The sequence below is a fragment of the Euprymna scolopes genome, chromosome 29 (genome assembly GCF_053919585.1).
Source record: "Euprymna scolopes isolate OS-2025 chromosome 29, ASM5391958v1, whole genome shotgun sequence".
NCBI classification, from domain to species: Eukaryota; Metazoa; Mollusca; class Cephalopoda; order Sepiida; family Sepiolidae; genus Euprymna; species Euprymna scolopes.
In genome coordinates, this window is record NC_136510.1 from 65,024,847 (window position 1) to 65,042,716 (window position 17,870).

Here is a 17,870-nt window from a genome sequence, read left to right on the forward strand (position 1 = left end):
ATACAATCAAATAGAGAAACTTTATTTAAAATCAGAAGCTGATTTCCCCAAAATTAAAAACAAATATTGACACAACTATCCATAATTATTTGAAACATTTTCAAAAGTAACAGTAAACTTCATAATGATTTTCAATTTCAGTTTAAAAAAGAAAATATGTGCATGGGAAAGTTTTTAGTTAAATTTGATACTTTCACACTTTTGCACCGATTTTCCCCGGCTAAAACTCAAATATAAAGTTTCAGATGGGTTCAAATACCCTATATATTAAGTTTCATGTTTGTAGATCAAAAAATGACAGAAGCTGATTAGGCAAAGTTTTTTAAACAAATATATATATATATATATATATATATATATATATATGCATACATAAATATATATATATATATATATATATATATATATATATATGCATACATAAATATATAAAGAAATTTATGTTTACTATAATCTTTTTATGCAAATATTATGCAAATATAAATCATGTAGAATATCTGCTTGAATATAATTACACGTAATCGTTAACTAAAGATGATCATCCCATGAGAAAACCAAAAACACTTATAGGGAATTAATTAAAATGAATGTTTAAAGAATATGCAAATTAGCTAAATCTTTTGCAGATGAATGCAATTCCACGACCCATCTATAACAAAGTTGTATTTTCTTTTTAAATAAATAGAAAAAAGGGTTTTTAATATGAATATCCATACACAAAAAATTTTTTATAGATATATTGGAGAATGAAACGTAATTAGGCCTGTCAATTAACGATAAAACAAAATGGCTAAACCATTAGATTCTTAAATCATGAACATTTGATAATAATTAAAAGATAAAAAAAATTAATAATTTTAAAATAATGTATGGTTTTTGCACAGTATGAAGTTTACATACAAATTTACAAATTCCTTTTTTTATTATTTGAAAATTAACTATAGAAATTTATAAATATTTTCAACATTTATCCACATGATTGTTTTTTAATGAAACAACAATCAGACTAAAAGTAGATTTAATCTTAATAGAAAAACATTAATTCTTAAAGTCAAACTAAACCCAAATTTACTAGCCTTTTTAGTATTTGAGGTAATTATTTCTATGAATCTGATTAATTAAGAATATACACAATAAGATTAGTAAATTCCTTTTTCTTTCATAGTTCTTTGCAATATTGTGCAAATCAATTTTTTTAAATGTTCCACAAACATTAGTGTGATAGAGAAAAACAAAATTGGAAGAAAATAACTTTCAAGAAGAAAGTACAGATTTTAGATACATAACACATATCTGATGCAAGAAAATGGACGATTGCATTATCACTAATCAATAGATTTCAACGTTGCTCTATTTTGTTAAGTAATTACACCAAGAAACATTAGAGTAATCTCCCTTGGTTACAAAAATTTGATAAAAAATAGTGTTTACAAAAAATAATTTTATTTTGATGACAAAATGTTTAGAATTTAAAAATTTTCTCATTTAAAAATCTCCATAAGTTTTCTAATTTAGAGGAAGGGATTAGATAACAAATTTGTCAATAAAACAGATCCAATTTCTGTTGGGACAGAATAAATGGGGGCAAGAGACTGGTCTCTCTTTTGTTGGAATTGATGTTAGTTATGTGTTATGTTGAGTCTGAGTATATTTCCCTTGACAAGATTATTGAATAAGATGATGCAACCTTTGGCAGAAGGCGCTAGGCAATTCCACAATTGATTATCTTTTTCTTTTAGTCCCAAAACTTCTGATATGGACAACAATTTAATCTGAGTTGACTCATCTGCTTCACACTGACTTCCTTTGCAGTAAAGGTCAGCAATTTCGCTTGACTTGAGGCCGCATCTAGAAAATGTAATAACACAAAACATTACTTTTCGATTTATAGAAAGAAAATGACTCAACAATCTGAAGTTTTAAGTAAAAATGAAAAGATTTTAATGATATTTGCATTTTTGGATCCAGATGAATTTTGTTAATTAAAGAAAGCATCCAAATCTTTTGTGCTAGTATGAAAAAAATCAAAACCTGTTACAATATCTGCATTATTCATATTGGTATCAATGGAACAAAATAAGAAAAGAATATGAATGCGGAATGCAAGGATTAAAAATGAATAAAAAGTAATGAGTTTATCAACATTTCTTTGTTCTTATAAATTTTACTCATGCAAAAATACATGCTGAAATATTCCTTAGTTTGGGGATTAAGTTATCTTTGAAAACAGTTTCATTCATTAGCTGTAATTTGCAATTAACTCACCAAGTGATTAATCTCTTCTTAAAATGCATCACTCTCAACTGTTCTTGTTATATATGTCATTTGACTCCCTCTTCTTCCTATAATACAGTGTCTATCATTCTTGCTTTGGCCGCTCTCTCACTCTGTTTATTAATAGACAAATGTAATAAAACTAACTTAACTAAAGACTGATTATAAACAACAGCAAAAACAAATTATCCTAATAAGTAATATTATTTAACCCATAGCTGAAGAGAAAGAGAGCGTGTAGAAATAGACTTGGGATTTTGTCTTTTTATTATTTTTTTTTTCATGTAACTGGCTTTAAAAATTTAATTTTTCCTACTCCAAACAGTATAACTAGATCTCATTCAATGAGTTACATTTTTTTCCTTTTTCTGAGTATACTATATACTAGGAAAAAAATGTAACTCATTACATTTTTTTCCTAGTATATAGCATACTGGATAACAAAATAGTTTGGATTTGATTTTACATGACAAAATCTGAAAAAAAAATAAATAAATAAAATAAACTGCTCACCTAGTTGCCATTTGTTTTGTTTTTTTTGTTTTTTTAATCTTTATTCATGAAGAAACTTTCCTAACCATGAAAAATGTGTAGACAACAAAAAAATGGTTACTTTGTTATCTCACCTGACCAGAAATTCCAAACTTGGTCGTCCGGCACTTGTCATGTTCCGTGCAATCCCCATCAACTCTGGTTCAGATAAAACTGCTAATGGAACATTAATCTCGTCTCGGATTTCTCGAAGAATGGAGTTATAGATTTCTTGCAATACATCATTTGGACTCAATTTACCAACATCAATATCCTCCATGCATTTTTGGCCAACTAATTCCTAACAAGATACAAATGTTAGAAAAAAAAATGTCAGAAAAATCCACTTCCATCCAAGTGAATCACATTATATTTTTAATTGTTTAACTAAAATTAGATTAAGTCTGGCACAAAATTTTTAATTTCAGATTTTTATACAAACTTTTTCATTAAGTTTTTCCCCAATCAGGAATCAAACAGGCTTAAAATCCTTATTTATGCTGTAATCTTTTAAAAGTTATTTCAAACTTTGTTTTCATTGAATATTCTTTTTCTTTCTTTTCTTTTTTTTTCAGTAATCATTTTTTCTATGAATTTAAAATTATCTTTGAATATATCTTCCTTATAATTCCATAGAATTGCTTTGATTGAAAAAGAATTATAAAAAAAGTATTAAAAAATATATAAAAGGGCAATATATACATTACCATGGTTTTGGGATACAAGATTTAAGCAACGGCAGGCATACAGTCCAGTTTGATAATTATATAGATCAGTTAAAAAATGAAGAACACAAAATTATATGATTAAATTCATCAAGGAATTTTTTCTCCCACCCCCTTTTTTTTTTCCTTCGAACCATACAAGAAAATTTTGCAGAAAATATAATTCTAACAGCAGGTATTAAAATGAAATGTGAAATTAATTGCTTACTAGGAACCTCCAACTTTCTGCATAAAATCGCTGGCATCATCATTTTGTGCATACATTAAATATTGATGGATGGTCAAGTGTTAAATATGAATAATGAAAAATGTTTTTTGATATTATTTTTTCCTGTTATATTTTGATATTCACACAAATATATTTATTAAAAAATATAAATTTATTACTTTACATTATGTATTTATTTGTTCACTGGACTAATATTTTTTCTCATAGAATAAAAAATATGTGAATTCAAACAGCTAATGTATTATTAATTTATACATTATAAAAGATGCTAAAAAAGGTATTCATCAGTGCCAAAAAAAAATATATATATATATATATATATATTTACGGTCATATTTTGAAATTGCTGTTGATTTCATTGTTTTACACATGACAATAATCATTATACTAAAATTATTTTATATTAGAAAATTGAATTGAAATAAAATACAAATTTAAATAAATAAAAATTCAGCAAACTCAATCAATTTTAATGGAATTTTCAGCATGTATCAAATATGGGAATATAATGAATTCATTATTTTATCTGCAATTTCAGTAGAAATGTATTATTTCATGAAAACAAAAAACATTTCTAAAGTTATATCTCAAAATACTAAAAAATAAAATGAATTTTTCTTTCATTTTTATGAAAATAAAACTTCATAGATCTTAATAATAAAAAAAATCTTTAAAACTCATTATATATAATGAAAAAGTAAATAAACTTTGTGTTAATAAAATATAATTAAAGAAAAAAATCATTTATTGAATTAACAATCTTATTTAATAAAACAATGTTTAAATATTTTCACACAAGAAAAATTAAATCTCATAATATTATTATATTTATATAATAATATTTGATTTTCAATTTTACAACATCATTTCACTTTTGCATATGTGCAGTCGTCAGCATAAGAATTTTTTTAAATCAAGAAAACAAAAATAAAATTGAGACAGAAGTTCCGAAAAAAGTATTAAATTTCACAAAGGTTTTAATTCAAGTTCTACCAAAGTATAGTATTACTCCATGCATCATCAGAGATCCAACAAATCTGTCTGATTTGGTTTTAAGAGATCGACATAAAAAAAAAGTCATTTGTATGGTATAAAAGAAGTTAACTGATTGGAACATTTTTCTTAATTTTACTTCATATTTTGATAAGAATCATGTGTGGAAATGAAATATTAAATGGCATTAATAGGTAAAACAGTTTAAACTGTAGAAGTACCCTTTTAATGAAATAAAATTATTGTTCATATTTAGTCTTATAAAAGTATATAATTAAGGGGGAATTCTAAGATAATTAAATGGGAAATTGTATTTTCCATTCTTGTCAATTTATGGTAAATATTTTTTATAATCTTCAAAAATAAACTAAGGGATAATAATTTTCCAATTTCTATAAACTATTACAAAACCATATTTTCGGTATAAAATTTAAAATGATGAAATGAAATATTGCAGTTATGGTTTTCCATACTTATTCATAAATTTTGCTAAATCTATTAAAATTCAACTGGAGACTGAATTGTAATTTAAATGCTACTTCTTTGGATAATCATGCTAAAACAAAAAGTAAATCTATTTTTCATAAATTCAGTATCTTAAGACTTTAATTTTCATATAATCTTTGAAATAGTTCTAGAAAACTGATAATTTATCTTTCAAAAGATTTTTAAAATTAATTTCTTAAATTCAATGAAATTTTAAATTCTATGCTTTTAGCCCCCGTAAGTATTGTTTTCATTTAAAAATTTGTTTTCAAATATAAATATGCTATCAAACTCAATCAAATTTTAACTGAATCGTAAGATATTATGAATCTATTTAAAAATATATAGTCTTATAAGCCACGCCTGCCTTTGTCTAACATTGCTAAACGATATAGCTATCTTATACAAACATATGTTATACAAACATATAGCTATGTTATATGATCATATATGTTATACAAACGATATAGCTATGTTATACAAACATGTTATACAAACATATATGTTATACAAACATATAGATATGTTATACAAACAATATAGCTATGTTATACAAACATGTTATACAAACATATATGTTATACAAACATATGTTATACAAATATATAGATATGTTATACAAACATATGATGATTGCAACGTCTTGTCAGACGAGTGCCACTCCCTCAGACATTTAAAATCCATGAGCCCAAATGTCTGAGGGAGTATCTATACAAATATGATGTTACAGAGTCTTAGCTTTGTACGACAGCTAAGTCTCTCTCTCGGTTCAAAATGTTGAGATCCAGCAACAAGCAAGAGCAAGATAGCCAGCAACAAATTAAACTGCAGACCAGCTTAATGCGGGTACTGGTCTTCCGCTTTATGGTTTTTAAATCAGAGATTTGCTTCTCCTGGAAAGGTTGCCTTCACCACGGCTTACGGGAGCCCTCTCTACCCCAATAAACACATACAAATATACATGGTGCTAGTTGGCCGTTAACCCAGTAAAAGAGTTCAGTCGCCCTTTGGAAGGTCTTGTTTTTAATCCTTCAGGGAGACTAGCTGCCCTCCTCACCATACAAGTCTGGTGGGGGAACCAGTTTAGTCGCCGGTAACCCGACCATGAGGCAGGTAGTACTGGGTTACATGGTACCAGTAGCATATGACATGACCTGACACCGACAAGTAACATGTTTTTATAAGGCACACGCAAACATATACACACATATATACAAACGACACGTTATACAAACACATATCATGCAAGCATATGTTATACAAACATATGTTATGCATACATGTTATGCAAACATGTTATACAAACATGTTATACAAACCTGTTATACAAACATATGTTATGCAAACATGTTACGCAAACATGTTATACAAACATATGTTATACAAACACATGTTATGAAAACATGTTATACAAACACATGTTATGCAAACACATGTTATGCAAACATATGTTATACAAACATATGTTATACAAACATGTTATGCAAACATGTTATACAAACATATGTTATACAAACATATGTTATACAAACACATGTTATGCAAACATATATTATGCAAACATATGTTATGCAAACATGTTATACAAACATATGTTATGCAAACATATGTTATGCAAACATGTTATACAAACATATGTTATGCAAACATGTTATGCAAACATATGTTATGCAAACATGTTATGCAAACATGTTATACAAACATGTTATACAAACATATGTTATGCAAACATATGTTATGCAAACATGTTATGCAAAGATATGTTATGCAAAGATATGTTATGCAAAGATATGTTATGCAAAGATATGTTATGCAAACATGTTATGCAAACATGTTATGCAAACATGTTATACAAACATATTTTATACAAACATATACGTTATACATATATATATATATATATATATATATACAAACATATATGTTATACAAAAATATACAATCCTGCGATGACTCCAGTGACCCTAGCTCTTTCCTGCAACTCCAGCCATCAGCTCTGCGGTCTTGACGTTCAGCTACCAGCTTTCAGAACTCACTGAAGTCTGACTGCCAGTGGCCACTGAACTATCAGCAGCAGTAAATTATAAGCAACCAAATCATATATAAGCAACCAATTTATACATAAGCAACCACTTAAGTAAAATCATACATAAGCAACCACTTAAGTAAAATCATACATAAGCAACCACTTAAGTAAATTTAAATATAAGCAACCAAATCTATACATAAGCAACCAAATTAAATTACAAGCAACCACTTAAGTTTTGTGCAAAATTTCCAGTAGAAACTAGATGTTATGTTCCCTCTTTTTTTAGGAAGTAGTTTTGTTTTCGGACCAAACCGTTTGCTAATTTTAAAGATGACTTGACACCTTATATATAGGTGGCTTGACTGCATTTGGGTACTGATAGGAGGGAGAGGAGGAGGGGGCTCTGAATCTAAACTAATTTTTTTTTGCTAAATACCCATTTTATAAATAAAACATCCATTTTTAAATATTTCCGTCACAAAAAAGTTATATTTTAATAGAAAAGGTCCTACAATATGGATGTGAATAAAAACGGTTTTTAAAAGACAGCGAAAATCTTATAATGAGGAAAACTTGCGATGCCATTTGTTGTTTTCTAGACGAGGTTATGTCCTGTGCTAATTTCTTTAATAGTTGAACACCTTATACAGCCATGGTTAAAATCATGGAGCACCAATAAAAAAATTGAAATTATGATTCAAACTTATAAATTTAAATTTTAAGAAGAATGGAGTAAACACTAATAAATTAATTCCAACAACAATCAATATTTGGTATGTCTTCCTTTTGCTTATGTTTTTGCATATTATTGAGCAAATTGTTGCAGGTGGTAAGATCTATTTTCTGCCACTATTCATGAAGTTTAGCTTCTAATTTTTTTTTTTTTATGAACATTTGTACATTCTCACTCTTTTCCCTCTGTAATCCCTCTTTTCTCAAACCAACCCATTACAACTTTTAATGTATGGCATGGGGCATTGGGGCATGTCTTGTTGGAAGATTACATCATTTGGATTATCCTGTATATAATATTTTGCTTGCAGAAATTCCCCTTTGGACCCAATTAACACAGGTTTGTATTAACAGATGCCATCTACAAATTTATTATGTCTAGACTATTACCCACTATCTTATGTAACTTTTGCACGCCGTTACATACACATTCAATCGTGATATTAAAATGCTACATCACAATTGCAACATTATAAGAGGAAGGAGTCCCTATTTTTTTCTCTATATATTTAGTCCTACCACTGCTACCAGTTGTCACCGAGTATGATTCTGCATTTTTCTACTACAGTTAGATTACACCTTCCATAACTGAATGATTACATACATAGACTTAACATATTTTTTCCGATTGTTGAATCAAAATTAATAACTTCTCCCCCCGACAATGTTCCAGCGTTTACGATTGGCTGAAACTGGACATTCTCACATTCCAGAATGAAACGAATTCCTACATAAACAAACACTTCTAAAATTTGACAAACATGGCGTTGCCCTCCACAGGAGCCACTAATGTTAAAATGACCAACATTATCAATTATTAATCATTCAGAAACAGACATTTACATATTGCTAACCTCATATAATGCCACAGACATTCACAAATAAAAACTTACATAAATATGGTGCGATTTTCCTACATCAATTATCTACACTTCTGTCGCTATCCGCAGGATGCGCTAACGAGTGCTAAAAAAAAAAAAAAATCAAACACAAAAACTATTAACTACTCATAAACAGACAGTTAACTACTGATAGCCTTAGCGTCCTTTTTTTTTTTTAATTTTTTTTTTATGCATAGGCATCACCACATTATCAAGGCCAAGAGGCCACTCAAGGATAAGGGTTAAAGAGTGTACAGTAGAAATTGGACAATATAGTAATCATTAGTAATGAAAATTTGGTAAATGTGATAACTTATATGGAACGGCTCATCAAGAACTTATTTACGTTAGACTTGAACACAACCATATTGTAGTCAGCCGGAAAGCAGGAAAACGGAAGACAATTCCACAGACGTGCAGTTCTAAGAAAGAAACTTTGTTCATGGAATCTACGTTTAGGTTTAGGCACAGATAAAGAGTGGGGGGAATTATTGATAGTGTTTACAGCTAGACGAGTGTTTCTTGTGAAAGTTTGGCGAGGGGGGGACCATAGATTGAAGCTCAGTCGAACACTTTCCATGAAAATAACGATACATCAGAGACAAACTCGCAACATCTCTTCTGTGAGATAGAGGTTGCAAGGAAGAGAAAAGGACATCTCCTACGAGGCTACGAAGTCTATCCTGTGAGTTGCGTGCATCAAGAAAGAAAGAAAGAGTCCATCATGGCAGCCGTGACGTTTTGAAGTCAACAAAGTCTCACGAGATCACGTGTGCATGCCTTATAAAAACAGGTTACTTGTCTGTGGCAGAGGATCGAGAAATCATTTGACGTTTGAGAAGCGGCAAAATCAGTTGGGAGAATTTGTATGAGCAGTGATTTTTGCCTGTTGATCGACTGCAAGCTATTTCGGCCCATTTTTTTGTAATGGACAAGTTTGATCTGAGATTGATACCGGAGTCCGACGGCTCCTCCGCCGGACCCTCGCTAGTTGAGTGGTGGTAAAAAGCTGAGCTTGTCTGCCGGCAAAATAAAAGATCCCACACTTATCATTCCATTGAGGCTGACCAAGGGGGTATACTCCATTTATCAACAGCTCGGGGATGAACCAACTCTGGAGGAGGTTAAGGAGTCACTATACGCGGCCTTTGCTATGGACCCTTTTATTGCCTGGAGGCAGTTTACTGAACAGCGGCTTGGGTTGGATGAGACGGTGGACGTCTACCTGGTGGATTTAAAGAGATTAGCTGCGCCATTTGATGGAGTGACTGAACACATATTAAGTTGTGCCTTTCTCACAGGACTCGCATCCCGGACGACACCAGCCGACTGCTACGAGCATCGTCAAGGCTCAGCAAGATTGGGCTTCAGGAATTGTTGGCTAGAGCCTGCAATATTTTAAAAGAAAAAGATGCGAAACCGGTGCTAGCAGCTGCAGAAGCATCCACTCCATTAGAAGATGATGTAAGCTGTTATAAATGTGGCGGGCGAAACCACTTTTCTAGGAACTGCCAAAGCCAAAGCAGTGTAAAGGACACGTCTGCTCAGGAAACGTCAAGACGCATGCGTTGCTACCGGTGCAGCAAGCTAGGTCACATAGCAAGGAGTTCTCCGGGAAATGGATAAGGGAAGTAAACTATAGCGCCAGTATTCTCCCCAGATCATTGACAAATAGGGCGCTACCCACAGTGAGAGTGTGCGTGAACGGGTGTGAACGCTTTGCACTCGTAGACACAGGGTGTACGCAGATGCTCGTGCGCAAGGCATGCTGTGACGCATGGGACAAGAAGAGGATTCCAGTACTGATAGTTGGCGGAGGCACGCTAGCCTCTTGTGGAGTTAGTGTCATTTGTACATGTGTCGGTGATGGGCCTACAATAACCGTCCGAGCCCTGGTTGTGAGCGGGAACCTTCTTGGTTATGACCTGTTGTTAGGAATGGATGTTATCAAAGAATTGGGTGGGGTCCATATTGATGGTGAGGGTAGGGCACATTTCTCTAATGCCTGCCTTGCTCTGGGTGCATCCATGAAACTGGAACAGCCTGACTTTCATGCGGAATTTGACCAGCATACGAGGTCCTGAACAGTTTCTTGGAAATGGTGAGACGAGCAGCCACCCGGGAAGTTGTACAATAGGGTTCCGGAATATAAAATTCCCTCTGGAATACGATAAGGAACTACAGACTTGGATAAAAAAATGGATGGCTAGTTCCCTATCCAGAGAAGGAATTGGGACCCCCAAAGTGTCTGATCCCGTTAATGGCGGTTATCAAGCATAATAAACAGAAGGTGAGGCTGGTACTCGACTATCGGGAACTAAACGAGTACGTAAATTCTTTTACAGCCCGCGCAGATGTATGTACTGAGAAGTTGAGGAAATGGTGGCAAGCAGGATCTAATGTATTTGTGTTGGATCTTCGTAAAGCATATCTTCAAGTGCATGTCCATCAAATGGTGCTCATCAAGGGAGAAAGGTATTGCTTAACCCACATCGGATTTGGACTTAATGTGGCGCCATCAATTATGCAAAGGATTGTTGACGCTATATTGATTAAGGATGAGCGCATTCAGTGGGCAACATCTGCATATATTGACGATGTGTATGTGGATGAAGAAATTATGCCTGCAACACACGTAAAAGAATATCTTCACAAGTTTGGCTTTCTCAGCAAGGAACCAGAAAGGCTACGGGACGGTGCAAGAGTGCTCGGTTTGCAGGTCTGGGAAGAAGATAATGTCCTGTGTTGGAAATGAGGCAATGAAATCCCAGGTATGCGCTGTGTTTTCACGTGACGGAACGTATTTTCATTATGCGGAAAGTTGGTTGGACACCTTCCTGTGGGTGGCTGGGTTCGTATTGCAGTGGCATTCATTAAACGGAGAGCCTCTGATGTCACCACCAGATGGGATGACAAAATTTATGACGCGCCTCTCAATATAATGGTCAGAGAGGTCCTCACCAGAGTGCACAAAGAAGATCCAGCACGGGGCAGATGGTGTGTTGACAGACAGGACCGTAGTGTATGGGTTGACGCAAGCTCTCTTGCCATTGGCGTGTCGTTAGTCCATGATGGAGCTGTAGTGGAAGATGCTTGCTGGTTGCGCCCAGAAAAGGACTCCCAACACATAAACCTGGTAGAGCTCAATGCAGTGATCAAGGGAATAAACTTGGCAATCCTTTGGAAGACAACCACCTTGCAACTATTCACAGATTCTGCTTGCATCCATAAGTGGATTTCAGACACTCTTATCGGACGGGCTAGAGTGCAAACCAAAGCAACGAGCGAGATGCTCATCCGTTGGCAGCTCGACACGATCATGAGCCTGGTGAATGAATATGCACTATCAATGAAGGTGTCCCTGGTCAGATCCAGCATAAACAAGGCAGATTGTTTAACAAGGGTACCTCAAAGATGGCTTGATGCCATAAAAAGAACTGTTGAACCTACGCAACCTCCCTGTGCCACATATGATTCCTGGTCAATCTAATCAGATTAAAGAAATCTACCAACAAAGCGGGCATCCTGGAGTCAAGCGGACCCTATATTTCGCTAAGTTGGTTGAACCAGGAGTGCGAAGGGCAGACGTCATGGAAGTGGTCAAAAACTGCGTGGAATGCCAGTCCATTGACCCGGCACCTGTTTGCTGGGAAAAGGGAAAGACATTACTCACCACAATGGCGAGGATTTCCTGACTCTCATTGATTGTCGTCCATCAAGGTTTACCATATGGCGTATGCTGTGTCGACAAGATACAGTCACTATTGTCCGTCAACTAAACAATATTTTCCTTGAACGTGGACCTCCAACAGAGATATTGCTTGACAATGGTGCTGCATTTACCAGTGAGCAGTTTAGAAAGTTTACGGACAGCTGGGGAGTACATCTGAGGTTTCGATGCGCCCATGTACCTAGTGGAAATGCGATCATTGAACGGAATCATCGAACTATCAAAACAATCGCGGCTAGATCGGGCTGCACAGTGTTTGAGGCAGTTTATTTGTACAATGTAACCCTGAAAGATGATGTTTTATCCTCTACGGCACCGGCTGATACATTGCATAGGTATCACGTCAGGGTGAAGGGCATAGAGACGAACCCGCTTCCTGAACTGGAAGTAGCCGGAGAGAGAGTGAGGAAAGGGAATGTTGTGTGGATCAAAAACCTGCAAGGAAAGTGCACGACAAGGTATGGAGTCGGGCGAGTCACTGAAATAATCAGCCCACAAGTGGTGCAGGTCGATGACATGCCCCGTCATGTTAAAGACATACGGTTAGTAACACAACCATCACTAGATGACAGGAGCGAATCAGAGTCAGAATCTAGCGAGGCATCGCTTTGGATTGCAACACCACCATCAGACAGTGACTCTGAGATTAGTAGCCTCCCAGAAGACAGAGATTAGTAACCTCCATGAAGAGACAGAGATCCTTGACCCTCAGACCGCAGACGAAAGCACAAGTGAAGATGAGGCGTGTGTTGTTCCTCCTCGAAGTAGCACCCGACGAAGACGATCACCACTCCCTTGTCATCTCTGTGTTCATGATATCAGGGGGGAGTGTGGGGAAAATGGCTTACCGTACAAACATCATTGTGTCTGTCTGTCCTGTGAGTCGCGTGCGTCAAGAAAGAAAGAAAGAGTCCATCATGGCGGCCGTGACGTTTTGTAGTGAACGAAGTCTCGCAAGATCACGTGCGTGTGCCTTATAAAAACAGGTTACTTGTCGGTGGCAGAGAATCGAGAAGTCATTTGACGTTTGAGAAGCGGCAAAATCAGTTGGGAGAATTTGTGTGAGCAGTGATTTTTGCCTGTTAATCGACTGCACATGGAACTAAAGTGCGCAAGTAAAATAATTCATACACACACACACACACAGCCTTCTCTGTAATTACTGCCTTCAGTAGTTGTTGTCGTCTCACCACGCTGATAAAAAATACTCATCTCAATGAATTCCAATTAAATAATATATACCATTCAGTACGGATCCGACCATGGAAGATCAGATAATAAACATGAATTTATAAGGCCAAAAAATTCAACCTTGACTGCCCTTTGGGGCCCGTGGCACAGTTGATAGACGTTGAATCTCTACGGTTCCAGGTGAAAATTGTCTGAAGATAGCAGTTTCAATCCTACCCAAAGATGGCCAGAGGTTTACTTGACCAAAACGTGGTGAGACGATAATAACTAGTGAATGCAGTCAGGCGATTCAGAGTTCCTATCTGTCGCGGTTACCACCTGACGAAGGCCAGAGAAATAGTTGTCGGAAACATTGTGAAACAACTAAGAAAAGATGAGGATATGCCATGTTTGAAAAGTTAGTTTAAAGCACATGAAGCTCATCAGATTTTATTTTAGATTCCCTAGTCATGGGAAGAGTGTTATGAATATAAACTTCGTGCATGTGTCTGCCAGAGTTCATGTTAAAGTGGTTAGTGGGGATGGAGGAGTGCCAGTTAGTTTCACTTAGCGCTACTGTATCTGGGGATATGATTCTATATCTAAGTTGATTTGAAGTCCATATTTGTAAATATGAGCCTCAAGGGAGGAGGCGAATCGTTGTTCGAGTGTGTGTATTTATTTTATTTTTTGTGTGCTAGTGCACTTACTGATCCGCGCTATTTTTTAAATCGTATTTCCAAGTTTAATTAAAGTTTTATGATGTGTTTTTTTTTTTATTCAATTGTAAGGTTAAAGTACAGAATAGGTACAAAACACCCCCCCCTCCCCAAGAATGGCTTTTTAAATAATAACGTTATTATTTCAGCACGGATCAATAAGTGCACTAGTACCATTTTTTAAAAGTATCTGCACATACAAGTACACTGCATCACTTTCATGTAAAATTCAATTTCTCGTCATGACATGGTAGACAAGGCTGTGGACATCAACGATGTTGATTAACAACAAATAAAGGGGGTTTGTATTACTGTACACATAGATTCGAAAAAGTTGTCAAAAAACAAATATATAACAAATAAATGTTATCAAAGGCAAGATAAGTTACTTTTCTACCAAACTGGATATATTTTTGGTGTTTTTATTCAATGTAACATATTTATTCAGCTCGAAAAACATGCAGTGTTTACCGATGTATTGGAAAATTCAAAATAGCGGCCGACTCTCTCTTAAACACGGTAAGTTCGAGAAAAGGTGTTATAAATAATAAACTAGGCAAAATACTATTAAAAAAACACCGAATATATATCAAGTTATGTCACGGTAACATATATTGAGCGAATTTCTAACACTATTTTGTCTAGTTTATTATTTATAACACCTTTTCCCGAACTTACCGTGTTTAAGAGAGAGTCGGCTGCCATTTTGAATTTTCCAATACATCGGTAAACACTGCATGTTTTTCGAGCTGAATGAACATGTTACATTGAATAAAAACACGAAAATTATATCCAGTTTGGTAGAAAAGTAACTTATCTTGCCTTTGATAACATTTATTTGTTATATATTTGTTTTTTGACAACTTTTTCGAATCTATGTGTACAGTAATACAAACCCAAAAAATTTTTAAAAGTGTCGCTTTTTAAAAAAATTTTTAAGTACGAAAATATTTCTTTTGACATTTATATATGTGTGTGTGTATATATATATATATATAAGTGAACGTGTCTGTGTGTGTATGTCTGTGTACATTTCCCTACGCAATAACTCTGTCAATTTTTAGTCTACAGACTCGAAATTTGATATACAGGGTACTGAGATTTGGGAAAATCGATGTGATCGGTTTGTGGCCAGAAATTTGGCGATCAAAGGGCCAAAGTTCAACGATTTGACCTTTGAGAACTCTACCAAACTCCTCCGACAATTTTGTGTCTACGCACTTGAAATTTTAGATATAGGTTCCTTGGACATGGATCTAACTTAATAACTTGATTTGAGCCCAAAACAATAAATTTTAAGAGGTCATAATAGGGGTCAAAGTTAAAAAAAATTGACCTCTGCCTGCGGTCTCTTCCAAATTACTCAATTTCTGGTCTAAATATTTGAAATTTTACATGAAAGGTATTCAGAGATAGGGCAAGCTTTTTCATCAGTTTGGGTCGAAAATTTTTAGTTACCAATATATAAATGTATGTATGTATGTATGTCTGTTTGCATGTCTGGCTTAAACTTTCAATAGAGGCAACGGATTTTACCAAGATCAGTATCGTTTTAAAGTTCATACGACAAATATCGAAAAATTGGCTAAAAACATTAATATTTTCCCCTTCAACAAGGCACTTTTCTACAGGGGGGAGGGGTCACTTTTTTCGCCGATATTTTTGAAAGTTATCCTCTCCTTCAGATTGTCTAGCCTTAATTTTAAAAAATGTCGCTTCCGATTTGGCAGTGGTCGTAACAGCATAAACGTTAGGTTTTACCCCGTTCTTTTCCTCCTTTGCGGTACGGGTTCGAGCCTGCCTTCCTACTACCACTTTTTTTTTTTTTTTTTTGCTCAACATACGCATCCAAACACCCTGGCAACGCCGGGCTGAAATGCTAGTACATGAATAAAGAAGAGAGAGGGGGAGATAAAATAATGCCCACCTGCGGCTCAGGGTGTCCGCCTGGAATGTCCCACAGACCGGGCGCCTCTCCACAATGCGCGCTTCGTTTAATCATTACCATCTTCCCGTCGACGGTTAAGAGGAAAGCCCCAACGCCCACCGCATCCGACATATAAGCTTGCGAATTGCCATGGTGTCTCTTGCCCATTTCAAGAATGTCACTTGATACCGGCGACCAATTCGTACCAAGAAAATCCTTGTAACAGGTAATGCCAAGTTGGAGATAAAGCGAGTCTGTCATGGTGGCCGAGTGAAGACGGAATTTGGTTGCATTGTAAAGTCTCGGGTTTTGGTTCAATCGGTCGGTCCATACTTGCTCCACATGAGATTCGCTTAACGGAGAGACGAGGTGACACCTGTTGTAGATTCGGTTCGCTTTGATTTGACACGTATTTGCTTTAATAAGTTTGTCGATGGCTTGAAACATAATCGAAATATCTCCATCATCCATTTCAATTTTGTTGTGCTGTTCTTTTCAATTTATAAAATTCATATAAAATGTTTTCAAAATAAAAACGAAAGTGTAGTTGTTTGTAAACATTTAAGAAAGAAACAATGTCTTACGAATATCGGTGTAAATGTTTATTATGTCCCCTTCATAAATTTGGTCCTGCTAGATAAAAGGGCGGAATTATGTGAAAATAATGTTGTATCGATGAAAGTCGTTCTAACCAAATTCTAAATTTAGTTCATTGAATTTGATTTTAAATGATAAAAGTAACATTAAATAATTACTTTTTCATAATCAACTGAAATACAGAAAAATAAAAGTGTAAGTCATTCAACCTTTTTTAAAAAACAAAAATACATAAATTCTGGACAAGCACCCAGCTTTTATAAATAAGGGTGGAGCCACAGCATGAGCATGCCATAACTAATACAATTTTAAAATTTAACCCAATTAAAAACAAAAAACAACAACAAAAATCCAAAGAAATCTTTATGATGCAGTGAGTGCACTCACTAGGAGTATCAGAATTTGGGGGGAATTTTTTGACACCCCTAACACGAAACTGCAAATAAAATATTTAAAAAAACTCGTAATTACTCTTTTAAAAGTGGGTTGTTTATTTTCTTTATGGAATATACTTACAAAATAAACTATTAAACTTGTATAAAAAATAATAGAAATATTATTTTTTATTTTTTAAAAAACAGTGTTTACAAAGTGCCGGCGCGCCTTCATGCAGCCATTTTTTTTTTTTACGCATGAAATCAATTGAATTTTACGAGTTAATTTGGGTTTGTATTACTGTATACATAGATTCGAAAAAGTTGTCAAAAAACAAATATATAACAAATAAATGTTATCAAAGGCAAGATAAGTTACTTTTCTACCAAACTGGATATATTTTTGGTGTTTTTATTCAATGTAACATATTTATTCAGCTCGAAAAACATGCAGTGTTTACCGATGTATTGGA

The 17,870-nt window shown here is 34.3% G+C and overlaps 1 protein-coding gene across 1 annotated transcript; it reads right to left on the reverse strand.

Moving 5' to 3' along the window:
• Positions 1-369: 369 nt before the first annotated feature.
• On the reverse strand, positions 370-17,035 carry LOC145252673 (uridine diphosphate glucose pyrophosphatase NUDT22-like). The gene is made up of 3 exons (XM_080112464.1): positions 16,427-17,035; positions 2,901-3,106; positions 370-1,848 (listed from the first exon to the last, which is right to left on the reverse strand). Exons 1-3 carry the CDS (start codon positions 16,895-16,897, stop codon positions 1,620-1,622), a joined length of 906 nt encoding a protein of 301 aa, XP_079968590.1. The 5' UTR covers positions 16,898-17,035; the 3' UTR covers positions 370-1,619.
• Positions 17,036-17,870: the final 835 nt, after the last annotated feature.

What these genes read in the sequence shown, in the direction of transcription:
- LOC145252673 (XM_080112464.1), bottom strand. Translation starts at nt 16,897, where the DNA reads ATGGATGATGGAGATATTTCGATTATGTTTCAAGCCATCGACAAACTT. An exon ending in GCGGACACCCTGAGCCGCAG is followed by an intron (nt 3,107 to 16,426) that starts GTGGGCATTATT and finishes GTATCTTGTTAG; the next exon opens with GAATTAGTTGGCCAAAAATG. An exon ending in AGTTTGGAATTTCTGGTCAG is followed by an intron (nt 1,849 to 2,900) that starts GTGAGATAACAA and finishes TACATTTTCTAG; the next exon opens with ATGCGGCCTCAAGTCAAGCG.